This window comes from Cervus elaphus, chromosome 17 (genome assembly GCF_910594005.1).
Source record: "Cervus elaphus chromosome 17, mCerEla1.1, whole genome shotgun sequence".
In the NCBI taxonomy this organism is placed as follows: Eukaryota; Metazoa; Chordata; class Mammalia; order Artiodactyla; family Cervidae; genus Cervus; species Cervus elaphus.
Window position 1 is genome coordinate 18,263,023 of NC_057831.1, and position 19,281 is coordinate 18,282,303.

General features: G+C 36.1%; 1 protein-coding gene across 23 annotated transcripts in view; it reads left to right on the forward strand.

The window, feature by feature from the left end:
- Nucleotides 1-19,281, forward strand: part of COL25A1 (collagen type XXV alpha 1 chain) — a 501,341-nt gene that overhangs the window by 371,426 nt on the left and 110,634 nt on the right. For all 23 annotated transcript variants that reach the window (XM_043871317.1, XM_043871320.1, XM_043871305.1 and 20 more), the window contains exons 11-12: nt 14,091-14,117; nt 16,138-16,182. In XM_043871317.1, the coding sequence (XP_043727252.1) occupies nt 14,091-14,117; nt 16,138-16,182 (72 nt within the window). The remainder of the gene's footprint in view (nt 1-14,090; nt 14,118-16,137; nt 16,183-19,281) is intronic.

The window sequence follows — 19,281 nt, forward strand, 5'->3', positions numbered from 1 at the left end:
TTGTCTTAATTTGCCCCAATTTCCCATTTCATATAGCTACTTTTCAGATAAAGGTGATCATGGGATATTTTTTCTCAACTTTTTTTTTCTCTTTAAACTCTTCAGACTTAATTCATACTCTCATTTTTAAAAATGCAGCTAAGAAATTCAGTTGAAATCACAAATGTTTGAAGGATGTGTATAATATAGTGATCTTATAAAGTGCATTGCACAGTTCTTAACAATGTAAAATTCTTCTTTTAAAGAAAACTTGTATAATATGTATTTTTAAAAGTAGATAAGTATACATCTCAATGAATCTTCACAGTGTACATAACTGTGTAACCACAAACCAGATCAAGAAATAGAATGTCTCATATCCTAGAAACTCTGCCCTGCTTCCCTCACCATCCCCCTCTTCTGCCTTCTGCCAACATAGATTAATTTTGCCTGCATTTGAATTTTATAGTAATAGAATCCTACAATATGTAACTTTTGTGTCTGGATTCTTTCATCCAGCGTTATATTTGTGAGATCATCCACCTCTATTTTAATAGCCTTCACAGCTGGTTACCAAAAAAAAAAAAATTAAGAGGAAGAACCTTACTTCCTTGACTTCACTGTTAAAACTACATCACTCAAATAGCAGTAAATGAATGAATAGTCTGTCTGACCCTGGGCAAGTCACTTAACCTCTCAATTTTTCATCTGTAAAGAAAGGATAATAATACCCTCTCTACCTCCCTTATAAGGTTGCCAAAGACAAATGCAATAAATTAGGAGAAAGCACTTTAAAATATATAATGAAGAATTGTATGAGTATGTTATTATTATTATCACTCAATTGTTCCCTCTAGAGTAAATTACAGGTGAGCATGGATTTATATAACAGATGTATTCCTGTAAAGTTCTATATGAATCAGATTTTCATAAATCAGCATAGCTTAAATGTACTGGGAAATTTTGCTATTTAAGGCAATCCTATTCAGAGTCTTTTTGTAAAGGAACATAATCCCCTAATTCCTCTTCCCAGAAAACCAAATTTTTATATATTATTTGCTTAAAGAGAAATATTTCTATTTTTAAAGAAATCACTATTTATGTTTGTTAACTTAAATAGCACCTGGGTATTTTAACCTATCTCAAAGAAGAGATACTAGAAATATAATAGCAGCTTTCATGAGGAGAAAAATTTCCTTAGAAATTTTCTTTTTCTTTCAAATATGACATGTAGGGGATGGGGAGCAGTAGGTGTGTTTTGACTCAAAGTCTGGTAGAAAGAAAAGTACATCATGCCGGTAATTCTGACCTCAGAACAACTTAAAGAGTGTATGACTGTAGTCTGTGACCATTTTTACTGATCTATAAAATATAGGCAATGATTTCTATTTTACTCCTCTCACTGGGATATGGTAAGAAGCAAGTGAAATAATAAAAAATATGAAAATGCTTTATGGAACAAAGACTTGCATAAGTGAGAAGAATTCCTGTTAAGACAAAAATGTCAGATGCCGTAACTTTGCTTGCAGAAAGCCCACTCAATGAGCCCTAAGGGCTAACAACAGTGTGATTATAGCTATCAATTAGAGTGTGTCAAATACTGAGATTGATAATGCCCCTTATTCCTTTTGTCTTATTTGTTGCTGTCACTGTTTTTGGCCTTCTCTTATGTATCACGTCTTCTTACATCATCAGCTTTTCATAACACACCACCAGTTCAACCAAGGGAAGATAATAAACGCCACTCTCTCATCTTTCCCATAGTATGCTAAACCCCCTACATCTGTTGGGTTCTATCGTGGGAGAGTGTTTGCTTACATGAGGATCTTGAGAGGCACTATAGAATTTTTTAAAAGTTTAAGTATCTCTAATGATGAAATGGAAAAAAAAACTAGGAATGATCTAAAATTAGCTCTTATAAAACTGTTTATGAGTGTGTCAGGTGGGGAATTAGTTTTTGTAATCCAGGCTGTATATTTTATATTGCAAAAATAATCATCTGAAGATTAACAGCAACTCTGATAGAATAAAAGAGAAGTCCTGCTTGTCAAGCAGTTCCACATTTATTTAGCCCTGCTGTGCATCTATTCCATAAACAAGGCATTTGGGTTTTCTGAGCAGTTCTGGAGGAGATTTTAAAAGGCAGAATCTTGAGCTAAAATAAACTGGACCCCATTTAAATAAGGAGAAAACCACTCTGGCTTGTAAAACTAGACTCAAGAATCAAACCAAGAACTGACCACAGTTGGAAATGCTAAATTTCTGAACCCCAGGACAAGTTATCTTTATTTTTCAGTTCTCTAGAACTTTGAATAGTATTAAAATAGTATTTTTGAAAGTGTCTTTCCTTTTGATATTCTTACAGTTTCTTTCTTTGACAAAAGTAGAAGTTCTTAATAACATAAAAGATAAATGATGTATATTCAATATGCCAACTTGTCCCAGTTTCCTGGAAATTATCGGGGGTTTTTTTTTCATATTTATTTATTTATTTGGCTGCACTGGGTCTTAGTTTCAGCATGTAAACTCTTAGTTGCAACATGTGGGATCTAGTTCCCTGACCAGGAATCAAACCTGAGACCCCCTGCATTGGGAGGTCAGAGCCTTAGCCACTGGACCACCAGGGAAGTACTTGGAAATTATTTTTTCGTCCAAAGTATCTATAACCAAGGTTTCTTAGACCACATCCCTTTTCCTACACTGAACTCTTTCTTCCTCTCCCTCTCCCTATATAAACGCAAACTCCATAATGTATCCATTCATCTCTTTCTGAATTATAAGAGTACTTACAGTGTCATTCATTGGGCCCTGGTGGTGTCTGAGAGTTTAAAACTTAGAAATTTTTTTTCTGTTATTGTTCCTTAAAGTGAAATTTGTATTGTATCCAAAAATTTATAGATTTTTTTTTGTTTATTTTGGTTTTGTCTGCAAACACGTTTAGTATATTTGGGTCAAGTGAATACAATGCATTTCATAGTAGCTAATAACATAAGCATAAATAATTGCTTCTGCTTCATTTAAGATAAAATTGAATCAATCAATATGTGAAGATTTACTTTAAACATATTTAGTTATAATGTACTGCTATCCCACAGATTTGATAAAACTTATCATATTACTTAATTGTACTTTGCTGTCTCAGCTTTATTAATCTGCAGGATGATAGACATCAGACCCAGCAGCAGGCTTCCCTTCATGATTTTAATCTGGTGGAGCAAGTGAAAGTGTGAAAGTGATAGGCACCCAGTCATGTCCATCTCTTTGCGACCCAATGGACTGTAGCCCACCAAGTTCCTCTGTCTATGGAGTTCCCCAGGCAAGAATACTAGAGTGGGTAGTCTTTCCCTTCTCCAGGGGATCTTCCCAACCCAGGGATCAAACTGGGGTCTCCCACATTGCAGGCAGATTCTTTACCATCTGAGCCACCAGGGAAGCCCCTGGTGGAACAAACAAGCCTTCAAATCACAAATAACCAAAATGACCTAAATCATCTTAGGGTATTTAGTTATTAGATTAGATTTAGCAGTGAATTTTTTTTTTTTTTGGTAAAACTGTGTCACTTCAGTTATGCACACTGCCTGCTGGGATGCCTTAGCAACCATTCTAATGTGTTATTATCTTCAGTTAATTTAACTGCCCACGAAATACATGTAAATGCCACACCAACAGAACTCTTCTGACCTACGGTGCTTTTTTCTAGCGTCGGTAATGGTTTTCCGAATGGGCCAAGGCCTGCCCCCCTTGCTCCCTCACATGTACCTAATATCCAAATCTCTATGAGACTACAGCTCTCACATGTAGATATTTGGAATGCTCAGAGGATCAAACTCCACCCACGTGCTTCAAAATACCCACCTCTTTGCCCCATTATTACAGCGCACACCAGTGGTATGGCTCACCCTCAGAACAGACCTGGGACGAAGGCAACTCACAGTCCCTGAAGTGAGCTCCGGTCATCGGGGTGGGGGGAGAATTCCAGGGTCACAGGTATGCAGAGCACAGTCTAAGGTCAAGGAGTGGGCTGCCAAAGGAGGGGAGTGCAGTCGGGAAAGAGATCTCTAAAGCATGGGCCCCATGCAAGAACCTTCTCGCCCAGGGTAAGGGCAATACCACGGCCGTGTGTCTGAATGGACTCTTAAAGAAATAGACTTCTGCTTTGGTGGGTTACTTCCTTTGAGAAAACTTCACACACACGCAAAGATATTCACATTCCTCTAAGCTAAGTTAGAAACTGTCTTCTCCCCTCCTCCACATTTATCACATCACATATAATATTAACTGTGTTTGGAGCTTAGTGTATTCAATAAACTGAGTGACTGAATAATATGAATTGATGAATCAATAAATCAAGTACCAATGCAAGGAAATCCTGTTTAGATTTTTCTTTTACCCAGTGTCATAGCATACCAGGAGTAGGATTAGGCGGGATAAATACAACTACAAAACTACTTTTTCTTCTGCATCATTGTGTATTCATTCTTGTATTATAGATAATTTGAAATATGTATGTTCATGAATAGGCATGGTGTCACTAAAAGACTGATTTTCATGAGGACAGTGAAATAATAACTTGCAACTTTTAGTCACACTCCATAAGAATTTTTTAAGTAGAGCATAAATAATTTAGAAGAAATCTTAGGAATCATCTAGTTAATCACTTTAAACATAAAGAAACAGCATTAGAATGAATAATAACATGATCAAGCTCACAAAGTAGTCCATGGCAGAAGCAGGGTTGAATCCAGCTCACTTGATTGCAGTCTTATGCGTTTTACACCCTAGATCTGCTAGATCTACACTTTCTAATACAGTAGCCACTAGCCACATGTGGCCATTTAAACTGCAATTAAACAAAATTAAATTTAAAGTTCAGTTCCTAACAGTTGTACTAGCCACATGTCAAGTGTTAGGGACCACATGTGGTTACTAGCTACCATACTGGGTTGAGCAATAGAGACTATTTCCATTATTCCAGAAAGTTCTGTTGGACAGGACTGGTCTAGATAGAAAACAGATCTGAACAGTAGACGAGTATATATTAGGGTTCTAAATTTAAGTCTTCCTTCTGCTGGTTGTGGGATATTTAAATTTTAACAGTTAGTGTTTTTTTAGCATTGTTGATTTAACATGGGAAAAGCACTTACACGTTACTCCTTAGAAATATTTTTTCCTGAGCATAGTATCGGGTGATAGGCCTTCATAAACCATAAATTTGCTGCCTTTATGGTACACTGGGGAAGTATGCTTAATCACAGAGGGCAGAGGAAGCCTGCTAATTTTTCTTTCTTTCCAGATCATTTCCATTTTGGATGTAGCACTGAGAAACAATTTATTAAATATTTAGAAAGGATAAAGTGAGCTAATTTCGGCCCTGGATATCTGATAGGAGGTGATAGAGTCTCTGTTTGGGGATCTAATCAGAGTACAGATTCTCAAATACCTAGATCTGTCTTAAATTTGTTGGCCATAGTTAATGTTCAATTTTTAGTCTTGGGTCCTGGTTTCATCAAGTGGTAAGAAAAATGTGTAGCTTCTTTAATTTCCTAAGTGTTAAGAGACCTCCGTTAAAGAGGTTGGAGCTTCAAGATTTTGAGAAACACCAACAAATGAATCATCTGGGTTTAATATTTTTCCCCAAAAGTCAGCACATGAGATAGAGAAGTCAAAAAGAATTTATTCTTTTAAAAAATTAATTACTGCATTTAAAACTTTTTTCATCAATATTCATGAATCAAAATATAGTAACATGTCATCTTATAGATAGGCTCTAAAGGAGACCTATTTTAGAGAAACTTCTTCAAACAATAGAAATTATGGAGTGATATTATTGAAATGAAAAAATCCCAGATATGTGAACAGAAACAACTGCCTCAAAACTGAGGACTTTAAGGAGAAAAATAGAATGATGTCTGACTTCCCATAAGAAGAGCTTCAGTTCAATTCAGTTGCTCAGTCGTGTCCAACTCTTTGTGACCCTATGGACTGCAGCACACCAGGCTTTCCTGTCCATAACCAACTCCCAGAGCTTGCTCAGACTCATGTCCATCGCTTTGGTGATGCCATCCAATCATCTCATCCTCTGTCGTCCCCTTCCACTCCTGCCTTCAATCTTTCCCAACATCAGGGTCTTTTCTAATGAGTCAGTTCTTCACCTCAGCTGGTATTGGAGCTTGTTCATGCATTTTCTAAATGGATAATGATGGATGAATCACCCTAGTGTTTTGATTCTATTAAGTACTACTGTAAGGCAACAATTTTTATTTCAAGATATTGTTTATATATACTGGAAGATTTTTGCTTTTTTAATTTGATTAAAAGTTTTAGACAGCCATCTATTAAAAAAAAAAGAAACACTGAGCTCTTTCCAGTAATAAGAAGGAAGATAGAGTTGTAAAACAATGGAGGAAGTTTGGTAAATGGAATTTAGTAATTTTCGTATTTACTAATTCATTGTTTCAATGCAGTCAATAATGATTTAGTTGCTAGGAACTGACCTAGGTGCTGAGGATGTAAAATATATGACCTGAAGAATTTGCCTGTTAGTCAAGTAGATTTTATAAATATGCAAATATATTAAAATTCAGCCAGTTAAACTGTGCTTGAGAAACATGGAGGACAAAAACAGGCTCTGTCTGGGTAAACTGGAGAAGGTTCACAGCGGAAGTGAGTGAAGGTTGCTGAGCCTCAAAGAATGATGAAGACCTTTACATGAAGTCTTCGTGTATGGATGGCTCAGTGTGACTGAAGAGAGTATCCATGGAGGACTCAAAACAAAAATGAGGCTCTCTCAGCTCTGCTCTGTCCTGCTCTTTTTTGTTTATGCTGTGTTCCTTCTTACCCAGTTCATCTGAATTGTTGGCTTTTGTACTGAAAACATATCAGCACATGTTATATTCTAAACACTTCCCCAAAGTTTCTAGTTTGGCATTTCCACACACTTAAGCCATGAAATCTGAATCTTGTAAAACATCACTTGAATTATACTCCAGACTCCCATATAATAGTGGCTAGACTTTACGTTTCTTGACCCTCTCTCATCAGACATCCAAGCGGAACACAGAATGTTATAAAAGTACATCTTAAATGAATCCTTCTTAAGTAAGACAAGCTTCTATTATTTATTTCAAATTTCCTCTTACTCTTTATAACCAATTTTTTGTATTTTCTGATCTTGTGACCAGGTTAATAGCTTTCACAGGTTAATAGCTATAATTAAAGTCTGTTGCACCAAACTCTTGAGAAAGTCTGATATTAACATTTTACGACTCCAATAAGTTAGATTATATGTTATCACTTTTCCCATAGAAACAGACTTTAAAAAGTATTTTCTCCATTTTGCCTAACTTTTATTAAATCATGGAACAATTCTTAACCCAAAAAGGAAAGAATTTTAAGTGGCTTAATAGATTGGGGCTTTTATTCTCTCCTTCACAAATGGGCCAGCTCTCTTCTGTTCCCTTTGTTTTTTATTACAGAAGCTGGTTGTATATTTTGCATCCAGGAATGACCAGCAGCTTTCAGAGCTTCAGTTTTACTGTTAGCCATCAGGGACAGAACAGGAACTATGTCCGCCCCCTGCTCACACAGAACATCGTTTCCTAATAGCAGGCAACCAGAAGTTGCCTTAAAGCACCTCCCAAGAGGCATCCTAAAGCACATCATTTAGAAACTCCACATCCTGTTTAAGTAATTAATACCTCAATCAAATTTGTGCTAGCATCAGTAGTGTCAGAAAAATTCATTAATTTTTTTCTATTCCATGGTCTTTCAAACAAAAGACTTTTTAATTAAAAAATGATATTTTTACAAGCTGGAAAGTGCAGCCAATGCATAGTAGCTATAGAAATATCCATTTCTTAACTGCCTGCTTTGAAGATTACCATGGGTTGATAATTCTACCTACTCTTTGCATGATGTCTTTCTGAAGTGCATTAGAGACCTCAGACCTACATTCACATCCATGACAGTCTCTGAGCAAATGAGACCACGTAGCCAAAATGATCTTTGCTTTGCAGCTTTAATGTAGAAACTATGGATTGAATTACTTCACTCACTCTTGCACTTAGAGGTAATCTAGAGGTTATGAAATTAGGCTTGTAGCATTAGAATGACTTGAGTGAACAAGAGTGAAAAATCTTGTCATTGCTATTTTTTTCTGTTGTTTTTATGTTCTTTTTATTTTAAACTTTTTATTTTGTATTGGGGTAGAGCCAATTAACAATGCTGGGATAGTTTCAGGTGAACACTGAGGGGACTCAGCCATACATGTACAGTGTATCCACTCTCCCCCAAGCCACCCTCCTATCCAGGCTGCCACATAACACTGAGCAGAGTCCCATATGCTATACAGTGAGCCCTTGTTAGTGACCACTTTAAACATAGCAATGTGTACACGTCCATCCCAAACTCCCTAACTGTCCCTTCACCCTGGCAACCGCAAGTTCACTCTCTAAGTCTGTGTTGTCATTCTTATCTTGAGACACTGTTGTCTAAGATATAAGCGGAAACTTGTTTTACTCCATGTATTCATTATTCATTCCTATAATTTTTATCAAACTCAGTTCACTTCAGTTACTGTTACGTCTGATTCTTTGCAACCCCATGGACTGCAGCACTCCAGGCTTCCCTGCCCATCACCAACTCCCAGAGCTTGCTCAAACTCATGTCCATCGAGTTGGTGATGCCATCCAACCATCTCATCCTCTGTCACCCCCTTCTCCTCTAGCCTTCAATCTTTCCCAGCATCAGGGTCTTTTCCAATGAGTCAATTCTTTGCATCGGGTGGCCAAAGTAGTGGAGCTTCAGCTTCAGTATCCATCCTTCCAGTGAATATTCAGGACTGATTTCCTTTAGGGTTGACTGGTTGGATCCCCTTGCTGTCCAAGGGACTCTCAAGAGTCTTCTCCAACACCACAGTTCAAAAGCATCAGTTCTTTGGCACTCAGCTCTTTATGGTCCAACTCTCACATCCATACATGACTACTGAAAAAAACATAGCCTTGACTAGATGGACCTTTGCTGCAAAGTAATGTCTCTACTTTTTAATATGCTGTCCAGGTTGGTCATAGCTTTTCTTCCAAGTAGCAAGCGTCTTTTAATTTCATGGCTGCAGTCACCATCTGCAGAGATTTTGGAGCCCAAGAAAATAAAGCCTTCACTGTTTCCATTATTTCTCCATCTATATGCCAAGAAGTGATGAGTAAGCACCATTTTGCTGACAATCACCTGTAGGCCATACACATGCAAGCTCCCTTCCCTCTCCACAGCCCTGCCTTCTACCACCCACCTATTGCCTCCTTGTTGTTCTTTGAACACTCTGAGCATGTGCCTACCTCTTGACCTTTGTACTTCCTCATCCCTTGCCTGGAATATTCTTGCTCCTTCTACGAGCATGACTGTCCTGCTGGCCTCTTCTAAGAGTTCTATCCAAGTGTCACTCTATCCCCAGGCCCCCATCAAATCCCCAATTTAAAGTGTCACCACATACACTTCTCCCAGTTCCAAACCCCCAATTTGCTGTAACACTTACCACCTGACACAACTTTATATTTTACTAGTTTATTTTATTTTATTTTTTGCTATCTTTCTCCATTAACAAGACTATGAAACCCAAGAGGGCTTGCATTTTCTTTTAGTTTGTTCACTACTGTATCCCCAGTGCCTAGAACATTGCCTGACACTTAATGGGTATTTAAAAAGCTGCTAAGTGGATGAATTCATGAATGAACCCAAAAGAACTGAGCATTTACTATGCCAACTATTGTGCGTGATAAGAGAGGTTTAGAGTGAAGAAAGAAGTAACCCAACAATCACAGCTCTGTTGGTAAATTCTGGGAAGAAGTGCAGTCATAAGGGTACTTTGGAAAACAAAAGACGGGGACCTAGCCCTGAGAGGGGCGGCTCAGAGCTCTGAATTATGTAATGGGTGGAGGAGGGAAGACCAGAGAAAAAGGCCATTAAAGGAACAGACAGCCAGAGGTGCAGAGGTGTAGAGATGAGAAAGCATGGCTTTTTCAACTGAGGAAAGGTATGAACCTGAAAGCCTTTTAAGAAAGGTCCCTCAGGCATCACTATGCAGAAAGGGTTGAAGAAGACTAAAAACACGGTGGCTTTTAGCTGGGTATAACATAGCTTAGCTGAGAGAAATGAGGGTTGAACAAGAGCAGAGCAATGCTGGTGAAGAAGAGGGTGAACTGGAGAATGTTCTCAGGTTAAGTGTCTGGAGGAGTAAAAGATCACCCTGAAGCCCCAGTAACCCACCATTTGGTAAAGGCAATCACTAAATGGAAACTACAATATTCCTTTAACTTACTTGACTGCCATTTTTATACATAATATTTTATATAATCTTTAAAAATGGAATCTAGTGGGGCAGGAATAGGAAAGAGAATCAGTGCACTGTATAATTTCTTGCTTGTTTATAACTTTTCGCTTAACTTGTCATCACTGTCTATAGTCTTTTCTGAAGGAACATGAAAACTAGGTGCCAACTTTTATATGCAGATGAGTGATGCTATTACTCCACACTTAGAACTTTTCAGTGGCTCATTTGATTCTTATGTTTTGAATAGTTATGTTCACTAGGCAAGATCCTTTAATGAAAAAAGCTCATACATTCTGACCAAAAGCTTATGTCAAAGTGAGTATATTTTAAGATATAGTTTAACACTTCTAGAATTGAACTTAAATATAATTTATCATATTGAGATTCTGAATGTTACATAATTTTCAATCTTTAGATAAGGATAAAGAAATGATAACAGAAAATAAAAGAGACTAGATTATTCTCATATTAATTGGTTGTTTACAAAGTAAATGCAAACATAAAAGTGCCCGCCAAGAAAATACTTAAGAAAGGAACAACTCATTGATTGATAAAAATGAACTAAAAGATTGACTCAGTTTTGAAAACTATTTGATTCAAACTTTTAAGACATGGGATGACAATAATGGATTTATTTTAGAAACCTTAGAATATGAGAACAGTTTTAATTTTAGGAATAATAGGAAACAGTAGCTTGACTGGTGAATAATGAATTTATGAGTCTTCATCCAAGTCATTATTCAGGCTAAGAATATAAGTAAGTTTACAAAAGAGTAGATTAGTCAGTCAGTGGTTCTATGGCATTTGCTCACTGTTTTATAAATTTGTATTTATACCAGAGGCCACAAAACTACTCAGATGCAGGCATCTTAACCAACTGGTAGCAACATACCCTAACTTCAAAGTCAATTTTTGATCAGTGAGGCTTTCATTGATTGGCAAGCTTAAATTTAATAACCACAGTGCCACAGATATATAATGGTGCATACTCAAAAAATATATATACATATGCAAAATACTGATCAAAATAGCTACCTGGGTGTGTATGTGTGTCTGTATTTACTTGAATGCATGTCTGTGTCTTATATTCAACACTGCTTTTTCCTAGTTCCCTTCTAATAATAAATGACACTATCTTTGGCTTGCGACCATTTTTCCTGCCAACACGATCACAGGAGTATATGCATACTTTTGGTAGCTGAGGATATATCCTTGGCAACATAGTTATGAAAATCTGTAAGATATGTATTTACAATTCAAAATTAATGCTACATCTTTAAACCGCTTTTACTTTTGGAGTTCAGCACAAATGGCAGTAGTTTTCTAACAGTGAGAAAATATGATTTTTATAACCTCCTTTGACTTTTATTAAGTATTGTATTAAAATATGCAACTAGTAAGATTTCACAGATTTCAGAGCTGTGAGCAGTTTTTCTAAATCTCTGACTTACTGTGATCATGCAACAAAGACAAAATTAGAAAATATCAGATATGTTCATCTCTAATTAAAACATCTGATTTAAAATTTGCTCTTATTTTCATCTGAAAATTTCCTTTCCAGGGTTATATGTCAATGTACAAAATGTCCAATTTAATGAACAGCATTCTTTCAAGTGGCAGTTAGGTTTAAAAGGGGAAACAAACCTTTTTGAATTGAACATATACATTCTCCGTCTAAACATTGAATTAATGTACTTTTTGTTATATGATTTCCTTTTCAACATCAACATTTTAACAAGTGAAATACTCTGGAGACACTTGGAAAAATGGAATCCTAGACAATGATGAAACCCAAGTCTTTTCTTCACTCTCAAATCTCCTATCACTGCAACTTCCAGATTCTGCCTTTAGCATTAACATTCACTTCCCAAACAATTTACCCAAGTGAGGAAATGATTACACATGTTTATGTGCTAAGCGGAAGGAACCCGTGCAGAGCAGGAGGCTCTGATATGGTTACAGAGATAATTGATTGAGAAAGATCCCTGAGGATGGAGGCAAGGATGGATCCCAGAGTCTATGGATGCCTCTGCCCTGTGGGAGGAGAGCATCTTTCCCCACTGATATAGTAAGGAGAACCACATGGGTTTGAGTTGATGAGAGACATGATGTTGGGAAATTTATTCCTAGAGACTTCGTTTTCTCTGCAAAATCTAAAACAGAGAATTTTAAATTGAAGGAGTAAGATAAGAGAAGAGAAAGTCAGACCATGCGGATATATGAGATAACAAGTTCATTAAGAAAATGGTTGGTTGAGTAAATCAAAAAGGAAGATATATGGCAAAATGTTAATTGTTACATATAAGTGTAACATGTAAGTGATTAATACCTAGGTGTAGATTATATTACTTTTCCTACCCTTTATCATGCTTTAAACTTTTTATAATAAAAAGGAAAAAAGAAAAAATTTCACTTTCTTTCAGTTCCTAAGCTAGTAGGCTGGTATTAATTTTTCATATGTCTGAACATTCCATCTCCTTGCCTCTATTGTCACTGAGTCAATAAAGCTACATCCTACATTTTTTAAAAAAGGAATATATAAAGGTGATATTGCACAGTGCACTTTCAATAATCTAAGCCTCATTATATGAGGAAATTGTTAGTCTTCCTGAGAACTGCAAAATAATTTATGAGGAACAGAGTCTCTGAATGTTCTTAAACATTGTGTATTTTTAATTAAAAAATTATGCATGACCAATTCTTCCTCTAATTACCATTCTCTTGCTTTATGTTAGAGTCCAAATGTAAGATGCTGATTAACTGAAATGTCACACATTGAAAATAAGTTAGCCATTAAGTGTAATGGAATAAAGGGCTTTTTATTAATACATGGAATGATGGAGGATCTGTAACTTTGTTAAAATACACTGACGTTAAAAGCATTTTTGAAAGAATTAGAAGAAAAGTGCTTAATATTTTCGTTTAAAAATAGACCTCAGTAGTCAGAATTATAGCTCTCGTTGTGCTCTTTTCTACCATCTCAAAGAATGCCTTGCTCTAAATAAAGCCAACAGATCCCCAACATTGACTTGGCGGTCAAAGAACTCTAAATCTCAGAACTGCCACATTTCCATTTTAAATGTAAATATTCCCATTCATCTTCCTAAATATTATATTTCTTCTCCCCCCTTCCTCCCACCCCAGTGTCATAGTTTATGCAACAGCTGACAGCATCTTTTGTTCCCTTTTATGGTGCACACTAGTTGCCACAATTCACTTTGGCATCCCCTAGCTTAGAAACAAGTTTTTGTGCAGGTCGATTGGCCACATTTCATAAGAGGAAGAATAGAGCAAAAAATGTTTCTTCATAATGCCATTCAATGATTTCCTTTGCAAATATGCTTCCTGAAGTTTTGCAGATGCAGAAGTCATAGAACAAGTCGGTGGGCTGGGAACTGCATTGCATTTTTAGTGCTTCTAGAAGCAACATCTCCAGCCTTTTAAATGAGAGTGAAGTGATGGATTTGCAGGTATTTGAAGAAATAGATGCGCTGGAAGGGCAAAGGTTACTTTTAAAAATTAATTTATAGTTGATTTACAATGTTGTGATTCTTTTTTTTTTTAAAGCAAAAATCAGGATTTTACTGCATAACGTTTTTCAAAAGAGAACAAGAGAGAAGAAAAGACCCATTGTGTACTGCCAACCAAAAATTCTCATTTTCCTTGATGTACACAACATTGGCATATTTCAGCAAAGAGAACCTTACAGAATAGGACAACTTTAATCGGTCATTTAAGTTTAAAATGGTTGCAATATTATGTTAATTGAATTGTTTTTCTTTTTTAGGGTCCTCTGGGGCCTCCAGGACAAAAGGTAGAGTATAAACAATACTGTGAAAGTAATTATATCCCCATCGCCTAATGACTGGCCTGAGAAGGGAACGGAATTAGCTACTGTGAGCCATACCAAAGTAGTCTGGTTTGTGCATTCTCCTTTCTAAAAATACAATCATATAATGTGAGCCATTAGATTTCTAATTGACTCCATTATAGAAAGTCCAATAAATCCAGAGCAGACTCTTTTTAAGCTGTCTGCCAAACTTTTGGTCATTGAGTTTTTAATTCCAGTACTAGTAAAACATCGTGACAAAACTTAGAATCTGAAGGGTCATAAGACATTGCAAATTAAATGCATGGTCTTGCACAAATATATGATTGTCAAAGGACCATTCAACAGACTAGAACAAAGAATGTATTTGTTGCTTGGTGGCTATATTCAAGTGGCCCACTAGTATCTCCCTTTGCTGAAGCAACCCAAAAAAATGACTTCCCAATTGTTATTTAAACATTATCCAGAGCCATCAGACTTGACCCTTTACATTTTGGAGAAAAGAGTCTAGCACTTCTAAAATTACGTCAGTTCTACAGTAGTAAATGCTATCAATAGCAGGTAGATAGCCCTTTGCGAACAAAACATCACTAAACCCCCACTCCCCATCCACCTCCCACGCTACAAGGAGGACATAAAAGGATATTTAACCTGCAGACAACCAAAAATAATAATAATAATAATAATTGCATTACAACAGGTGGAAAAGTGATTATTCTTTATCTTTGGAATCCATCAAAGATAGAGACGTTTATCCCCCAAGCTTGTGCATGTGGCATCTGTTGAAACATGATCCCACAAACCAAGTAAAAGCCAGTGTGTAGTGAGACAACTTGTATATAGGAACACTTTGTCCTTTGCAATAATGTCTCTATTAAGTATGGTGTGAAATTGTAAAGCTACCCTAATCCACATGCTACCAGGATAAAATTACTGCCTCAGGCTTTGGGAAGTCCTTTAATGACCCACTCAATACAATCACCAAGAAAGCACTAAGGAACTTGCCATCTCAATTTTTTTTGCATGAAATGACTATATTTTTAATAGACTTTATTTTTTAGAGAAGTTTTAGATTTCTAATTACTATTTTAATCTTTTCCATTATTCTTTAAAAATTTTAATATCACATATCTACTAAGAAAAATCTGTTTTATAGTTCTAAACAAAAAATAAGCACATTCTGTTTGAAAAATTATTTCTCCAGAGCCTCACCAGAAGGTGTGTGGAGGAAAATGACATCACTATTTGAAAACATTTGTTAATGTTTCTGTATCTAGTTAAATGTCAGATTTTCTCAGGTAGTAACTACTTTTCTTTTCTGATGCCCAGTCATTCTCATCACCCCAGTGCTCATGTGTGCACACATCCAAGTGCATGTGCATACACACACAGACGACATAATATTCAATGTATAGAACTGGTATCATTCCTAGTCTATGCTCACCACTTGCGGCATCCTGCCTAGTCCACTTTGGAAGATATATTCACCCTCACATGGTTTAAACATACTCCCTGAGTCTGGGGGAAATGCTTCAAATACAACAAATTTCACTTTACAACATGGGTTCCTTATAGTGGTTGTTATTTTAATTACCTTTTATTTTATGGTGTTTAATTTCATGAAATTCAAGAGTTGCTGGTACAGCTAACCTTTTTTGAGATGAAACTAAGCCTATTTAATTCTCAAAAGCACCCAAATTTGGAGCCATGAGGCCTTCTGATAGCTTTGGATCTCAATTTATGATGTGAAATTCTTTAAAATCTTATTAGGGTTAAGTAAATATTTACAAACATGGTGAGATTTTCATGGCTTCTGGAAAAGCTTGATGAATCTGTTTACACTATTGTGTGTTAGAACACAGTGGATGAGATCTGAAAAACATAGCCTGTCAGATATGTTTTAGTAAGATAAAGTTGTAGCTGACATAATTAATATGACATAAATTTAGAATTGAATTATTTTGTGCTTATGATGTCAACTTATTTTAATCATATGTCTCCTTAGGGTTCTGTTGGAGTACCTGGAATTCCAGGGATGAATGGACAAAAAGTGAGTTCCATAGAATATACTGCTTTTGATCATTTGGGGAGGATTAAATCACAAAGTTGTTCTAATCAGTAATGTTGGTAATAAGTTTATATGCTTATAAAAATTTTATATATACTTTTGAAATATAGGAAAATTATGTTGCAATTGATCAAATTATTTTAATTTTTAAATGAATGCATTAAATAGCGAAAAACTCTTAAACAATTTTTTATTTTATTTGATACATATGAGATACAGTGGTATCTTTCTCATAAATATATTTGGAGTAGGAAAAATATAGTACTTAACACTGATTGTGATAAAGTGCACTGTGGTTTATTCTTGTTATGGCAGACTAATATGTATTATTTCTTGCATTAACAAAAGTTATTCCTACAGAGAGATGCTATCGGAATCGTGAATTCACATGCAAGCTTTTTTTACAGCTAAGCAAAATTAAGAATTAAATAGATTTGCTAAGCTCTGATAGCATGCTTTTATTGTACTATTAATAATGAAGAGGAAAAAAAAGTAAAAGAAAACAACCCACAGCTCTACACAGACATATCTATTGCCTGTGTGCACTTTTTCCTGCAACGTACTTGCCAGTAGGCAAAGCAATTACCAAAGTCACTGCGGGCCAGCCTGCCAGGGGCTGGAGAGCTGAGCCAGGGACTTTCCTGTCTCCCTCAGAGCCTCTGAGCTGGCCCTTTGCGATCCTGCGACCCAACTTGTCTTCCCAGAGGACTTGAAATCCAGGCATTCTGAATTGAAATCATAAAGGGCCCAGCCCTTATGGACAGAATAGACCTCCTCCTGACCTCTTCTAGCTCGTCCATCTTTTTTCTCCAATGAGACATAGACAATAACAATTTAAAACCTACGAAGTGGCCAAGAACATGGATCTTCAGCTCAGAGAATGTAAATTTTGACAGAGTCCTTGAATCCTCTGGCCTCAATTTCTTCATCTTTAAAAAGGAGACAAACAATTCCTACCTCATAAGGTTACTGTGAGGATTAAATGAGGAAATAGGCATAACGCCCTTATGTCCATGTCTGATATTGCTATTAAACTTTTTCTTCAGCTCATTTTAGTGAAATCCTGGATATTTGATTGACCTCTGTTGTAAGAGACTCTCTGTTTCAAGAATTCCTTGATTCCCAAGTAAAATGAGTGTTCTTAACCAAATCTTAACGGCAGCCTGTGGTCCATAAATCCAGCACTGGGCACTCGTCAGCAGTTCAGTGCCCATGTTACTGCCCTGTTTTCCCCTTAGTAAAATGCATACCTGTTTGCTTCACAGATCCTGATAAAGACAGAGGATTAATATTCCATTTAGAATATTGTAGATCATGGAGGGAAACAGAAGTAAAAATTTGAGAGCATATTCATTCTATGTGGAGAAGGCAATGGCACCCCACTCCAGTACTCTTGCCTGGTCAATCCCATGGACGGAGGAGCCTGGTAGGCTGCAGTCCATGGGGTCGTGAAGAATCAGACACGACTGAGGGACTTCACTTTCACTTTTCACTTTCATGCATTGGATAAGGAAATGGCAACCCACTCTAGTGTTCTTGCCTGGAGAGTCCCAGGGACGGGGGAACCTGGTGGGCTGCCGTCTATGGGGTCGCACAGAGTTGGACATGACTGAAGCGACTTAGCAGCAGCAGCATTCATTCTATGATGAATTTGAAAATTACATAACAGGATAATATTTAGAAAGGACAAAATATAGATATAACGTAAATGTTTTTAATATTTGTACACGTAAGGCTAATGTTTTGCTTTTACTTCTTTGTTTCTTTTTCAACTTTGAGATAATCATGAAAATTTATAGAAAACTTTACCCTGAAACAAAACAAGTCCACAAGTTTAAAACTGTCACATATATGCTTATGAAGACTGCATATTCTTTCTTTTTCCAAAGGAAGTATGCAATTTCCTTAGCAAGAGAAAGGAATGTGACATTTTCTTGTCCTAGTCATCAAGTTTAAATTATATTTCAAGGAAATAGCTAATATTTGTAGTTTTATATCTTGTTATACATCTTTGTAGCATTTTAAAGGGTTTTCTGTAAAATCTAGGAACGCTAAATGATTTCATACTTTTATGAAGGTATCAGCAAAATGTAGTTCAAGATTTTTTTTTAATTCATATAACTTAACTAAAACTTTGTTTATAGAATTTCTTTTAATGATAGCTATTATCTAACACCTGTAATATTTGCTATATCATCTTTAGGACAATAAAGTACAAAAAAACCTAAGTCTACATCACTGAAGTAACAGGACATTTAGACAGTAAAAACAGAGTTGAAAATAGAGTAATACCGATAATTTACACTTAGAGCTATGAACTTTGCCTTGGTTCTCTAAAATTTATGTTTCTAGAAAGAGAACCTGGAATCACATTAATAATTTTTTAAGCACCTTGATGTTCTTAAGCTTCAGAGAAAATATCTTCTTTGCATGATACAATTTCATTTTTTCCCAAAGAAGTACTTTTGATGCTTAGATCATTTTCAAGTACTGGATATCCTCCAAGGATATCCTTCAAGGAAGGATATTATTTCTAAGCTACCAGAAACATGGCAAATAACTAGAAAATTTTTAGAAACTTCTCTATTATAAGAGAGAAAGAAAATGACTATATTAAGCAAATATTTTACTTGTCTTCCACTAAAATATTTTCCATCCATTCAGATTGAGGTGATTGATTTTGGCCAGTAGCTTGATGGTGATTTTTTTTTTTTTTTTTTACATTATTTTCCTTTCAGTTTTGGTCAACTCGATTGTTAATCTGAGTATTTCTTATTTTTGTAATGGTCCTCCAATTCTTCAGATCATATTAGGAAAACAGACTTACAGAAGCAGTACCATGGCATTAAACTCCAGTTTAGCCCCTTCTAGCCTTATAATCTATCAAGGGCGACTAAACACCCTTCTGTGAAAAGTGGGAGACAGTGTGGTATGTGGTCTCTGCAGTCTGAGAGAGGAGGCGTCAAGTCTTTGTCCTCCTTTGTGTGAGTTACTTAATGTTTCTAAGGCTCCAGTACAAAATATTAATATAGACTTTGCAATATTAGCTAGCTAATATGTCTAAAGTGAACATAATGTAAT